This window comes from Gracilinanus agilis, unplaced genomic scaffold, assembly GCF_016433145.1.
Source record: "Gracilinanus agilis isolate LMUSP501 unplaced genomic scaffold, AgileGrace unplaced_scaffold38822, whole genome shotgun sequence".
Classification (NCBI taxonomy): Eukaryota; Metazoa; Chordata; class Mammalia; order Didelphimorphia; family Didelphidae; genus Gracilinanus; species Gracilinanus agilis.
Genome location: NW_025372270.1, coordinates 2,546 through 6,597, shown reverse-complemented (window position 1 = coordinate 6,597; position 4,052 = coordinate 2,546). Strand labels below are relative to the sequence as shown.

General features: G+C 38.8%; 1 protein-coding gene across 1 annotated transcript; it reads left to right on the top strand.

Moving 5' to 3' along the window:
* Window positions 1-2,580: 2,580 nt before the first annotated feature.
* Window positions 2,581-3,516, top strand: LOC123255075 (olfactory receptor-like protein OLF3). Its single transcript, XM_044683933.1, has one exon. The coding sequence runs from the start codon at window positions 2,581-2,583 to the stop codon at window positions 3,514-3,516; it is 936 nt and encodes a 311-aa protein (XP_044539868.1).
* Window positions 3,517-4,052: the final 536 nt, after the last annotated feature.

Genomic DNA, 4,052 nt, shown 5'->3' with positions numbered 1-4,052 from the left:
AGTCAACAGTGTCTATGTCTCCCACAGTCCTACTGACCTGATTCTGGCAAATGGTCTTGGAAATCAATCTATCCCTTCCTCCTTTACTTTATCAATGCATCTCTTACACAATCATCCCTTAACATCATCCTTTTTATGGTGAATTCCCTGGCTTCTTTCTCATTGCCATCCCTTCCTCCCTTTAACCTTAAGGTCAGAGTCAGGCGTATATCCTAGAATTTCAGATGCTAATAAGGAAGCTTAAATTATCCAGTAGGGCAGGTAGCTAAATCATTCCAGGTTCCTGAGGTCTGGCTCCTTATGGACAGAGCCACAGACAAGCTGCACTTATATCTATCTGAATGTATATTTTTGTGATAGATTATATTTGTATATAAGTCTTATGTATGCCAGAGTAGCCAGATAATCTGGTTCTAAGCTACTTTTCTAACCATATGTCAATGTATTTCTTTTCCTGCTTTTTTATGACCCTTCCAACCTAGACTACTAGGTGTTCCTAGCCTTATCCAATACCCTCCCACCTCCATGCATTTTTTTCTAAATCAACCTCTATGTCTGGAATCTCATTTCTTCAAGCTTGCATTTGTTGAAATCCTTATACTGCTTCACTGCCCAGCTACCTTGTCTATAATACCTTCCCTGATCCTCTAAGTTCAGAATGATGTTTCCCTTTCAATTTCTTTATACAATTCTATTGCCTTCTCTATTGGTTTTATGTATCTCATTTTATCAGTCATGTTTCTAAACATGCTTTATACTTCAGAAGCTACTTAGAATCAAGAATTACATTGTTTTTCACGTTTATATACTCAGCCTCCAGCACAATGTCTAACACACAGAGGGTGTTTAATAAATTTGTTGAATTGATTTGACAGGTGGCTGCCTTTTCTACTCAGAAAAGTGTTTGGGTTTAACCTTGTGGCAGTAAGTCTCTACCTATTCTAACAATTCTTCAAGACAATATTATGATTATTGCCTACTTAGTCACTGATCTCTTATTTCCAAGAATGTTTTCCGATTCTTTACTTTATATCTAATCAGTTCCATTTCTTGTATCCCTCTCCTCTTCTCTTTCCATTGTCAAGAATCCTAATTACCAAGCATTTGAACTAATTCAGGGCTGAATCTAGAAGACTACATTACGGATGTTCCAATGTTCACTTCCATCCCCTTCTATCTGTGCCATCCTAACATATCTAGCCTATAATCATCCTATCTAGCACACAACAGTGCTAGAATTCTCTTTCTTCAAGTATGAAAAGATCCAATTGTATAATTTATTTGCTAAAAATATCTTTGGAAACTCCCTGTTTCCTCCTGGGTTAGATTCAAATTCTTCTGCTTGGCATTCTTAGCTCTCCACAAGCTAGCACCATCTCATTTCTCTCCCACCATTTTGCTCCTATTCATCTAGACATCTGTAATGAGTGGAGGTTGAAAAGGAAAGTGGACACAGTATTTCTCCATTGATTCTGACATTCTAGTAATTATTTCCTGTTGAACCTGTTTGTGTATTTTTTTTGCATATTGTCTCCCCATTGGATTGTAAGCTTCTTGATAGTTAGGGATTATCTTTTACCTCTTTTTTCATTCCCAGAACTTAGCACAGTACCTGGTACACAATACGTTCTTAATAAATGTTTATTGAATGCCTGGTTGATTCTTACCAGTTTTTCAATGTCTACATGATCTCCAAATTTGTAGGAGGAAGGAGAAGAAGAAGCTTTTGGTTCTCTATATTTAACCCCACTTGAGTGCCTTGAAAAGCCTTCAAAGTAGGTTTCACAAAACTAATTTTTTTGCCCTTCCCATCTTCATTTCCATGGCTTAGCAAGTCATTTGACTACTTTTCTCCACCTACTCCCAAATCTAGAAAGCTAGATTTCTCCATAATTTATATTTTTCAACTTTTTTCAATATTTATTTGAAGTATCAATAATTACGGAGGAGAAAAGCTAGAGAGGTAGACAGATGGGCAGGGAGGAGGAAGTAGCAAAATGTGAAGTGAGGTTGGAAGACCTCATTCCATTGAGAATTTTGTGATATTCAGAGAAATGTTGGAAAGGAAGAGCTAGGATCCCAATTAAAAAAAGGGCTATGCAAATGGTACACTATGGCAAATTTCAGCAGGATTTCAGAAATTATTACTCTTAGACACAAGGGTAGAGAAAATCCATTTTCTCAACTTGCTAAAAAAGTTATTTAATGCCATGAACTTAGACAAATCACTTAATCTCTCTGGAACTCAGTTTCGTCTTCTGCAAAATAAGGGTCATTATCAATATGATACGGTTAGAGTTATAGAATTCATTAATCAATAAAGTGTTTTTATTAATTATTATTGGTTTTATTGTTGATTACATTATTGTTCAATTATTTTATTTGGTTAAATTATTATTAACTAAATGCGTTTAAAAAACAGGATTTGTTTTTGTTTTAAAAACACTTTAGTGTTTCTCTTCCACTTCTAAAGAAAGATAATTAAATAGAAAAGTTAATTTGTTAGGACATTTTTTTCTTCTAGAATCCAAGTTTTTCCACTTCAGTCTCCTCCTTCCATCCCTCCACAATTACCATCCTATGGCCCAGTACAACCAGACATGGGTGAATGAATTCATCCTCTTGGGGCTGTCTAACGATCAGAAGACTCAGATCTACCTCTTTGTCATCTTCCTGGCCATGTACTTGGTGACTATGCTGGGAAATTTCCTTATCATCCACCTGATCAGGCTGGACACCAGACTCCACACCCCCATGTACTTTTTTCTCAGTGTCCTTTCCATTGTGGATATTTGCTACATGAACAGCACCGTGCCACAAATGCTCATCCACTTCCTATCTTCAAGGAAGTCCATCCCATTCTGTAGTTGTGTATTTCAGTTCTACATTTCACTAGGACTGGCTGGGACTGAGTTCTTCCTGCTGGGAGCAATGGCATATGACCGCTATGTGGCAGTGTGCTATCCTCTACACTACACAGTCATCATGCATGGAGGGCTCTGCATTGCTCTGGCTGCTGCCTGTTGGACTGCTGGGTTCCTGAATTCACTCATGGAGACAATCATTACCTTCAGACTTCCCCTCTGTAAGAATATTATCAATCACTTTGTCTGTGAGACCCTAGCAGTGCTGCGCTTGGCCTGTGTGGACATTTCCTTCAACAAGGTCATGGTGACCTTCTCAGTCTTTGTGGTACTCATGTTTCCCTGCGCCCTGGTCCTGTTTTCCTATGCCCAGATTGTTAGAGCCATTCTGCGTATCCGTTCTACTCAAGGACGTCGCAAAGCCTTTGGGACCTGTGCCTCCCATCTCACTGTGGTCTCCCTTTGTTTTGGAGCCACCATATTTACCTACATGTGGCCCCGGGCCACCTCCACAGTTGAACTTGAGAAGATGATATCTATATTCTATACTGTAGTGGCTCCTATGCTGAATCCTCTGATCTATAGCCTGAGGAACAAGGAGGTGATGAGTGCCATGAAGAAAGCCCTGGGGAGATTCTCTGAAGAAAAATGAAGATCCCAAAGTTTACTCTACTCCAATCCATGAATTAACTTCTCACCAATCACCAAAAAGAGAAACTAAGTGAAGCTGTGGCAATCATTTCCTCTCTCTCCAGATATCTGAGAAGGTAGGCAATGGTATCAGAGTCTTGTGAGGTTTATTCTTCAGCTCAATATTTGTGGGTGCCTACAATGAGTGGAGCACTAGGTAAGAATGTAGGGAAATTTTTTTAAATCACCCCAAAATAGTCCCTGTTCTCATGGACCTTACTGTCTAATATGGAACATATGACATTTTCATGTAAAAGCATATGGCTTAAAATATGGCTGTATTTCCCCAGTGACCTTGCTTTATGGAGACACTATATAAACTGAGCAAAACACAAAAACATGTGATACAGTGGAGTCAAGATGGTGGATTGCAGGGAAGCCATCCAGCTGACCTGTCCCAACATTCTTCTTCATATAACTTTAAAATAATGCCTCAAACCAAATGTTGGAGCAGTAGAGCCAATGGAATGGCAGGGTGAAACATTTTCCTGGCCTAAA

Bases quoted from the DNA above. Each gene is read 5' to 3' on its own strand.
- LOC123255075 (XM_044683933.1), top strand. From the start codon at position 2,581: ATGGCCCAGTACAACCAGACATGGGTGAATGAATTCATCCTCTTGGGG.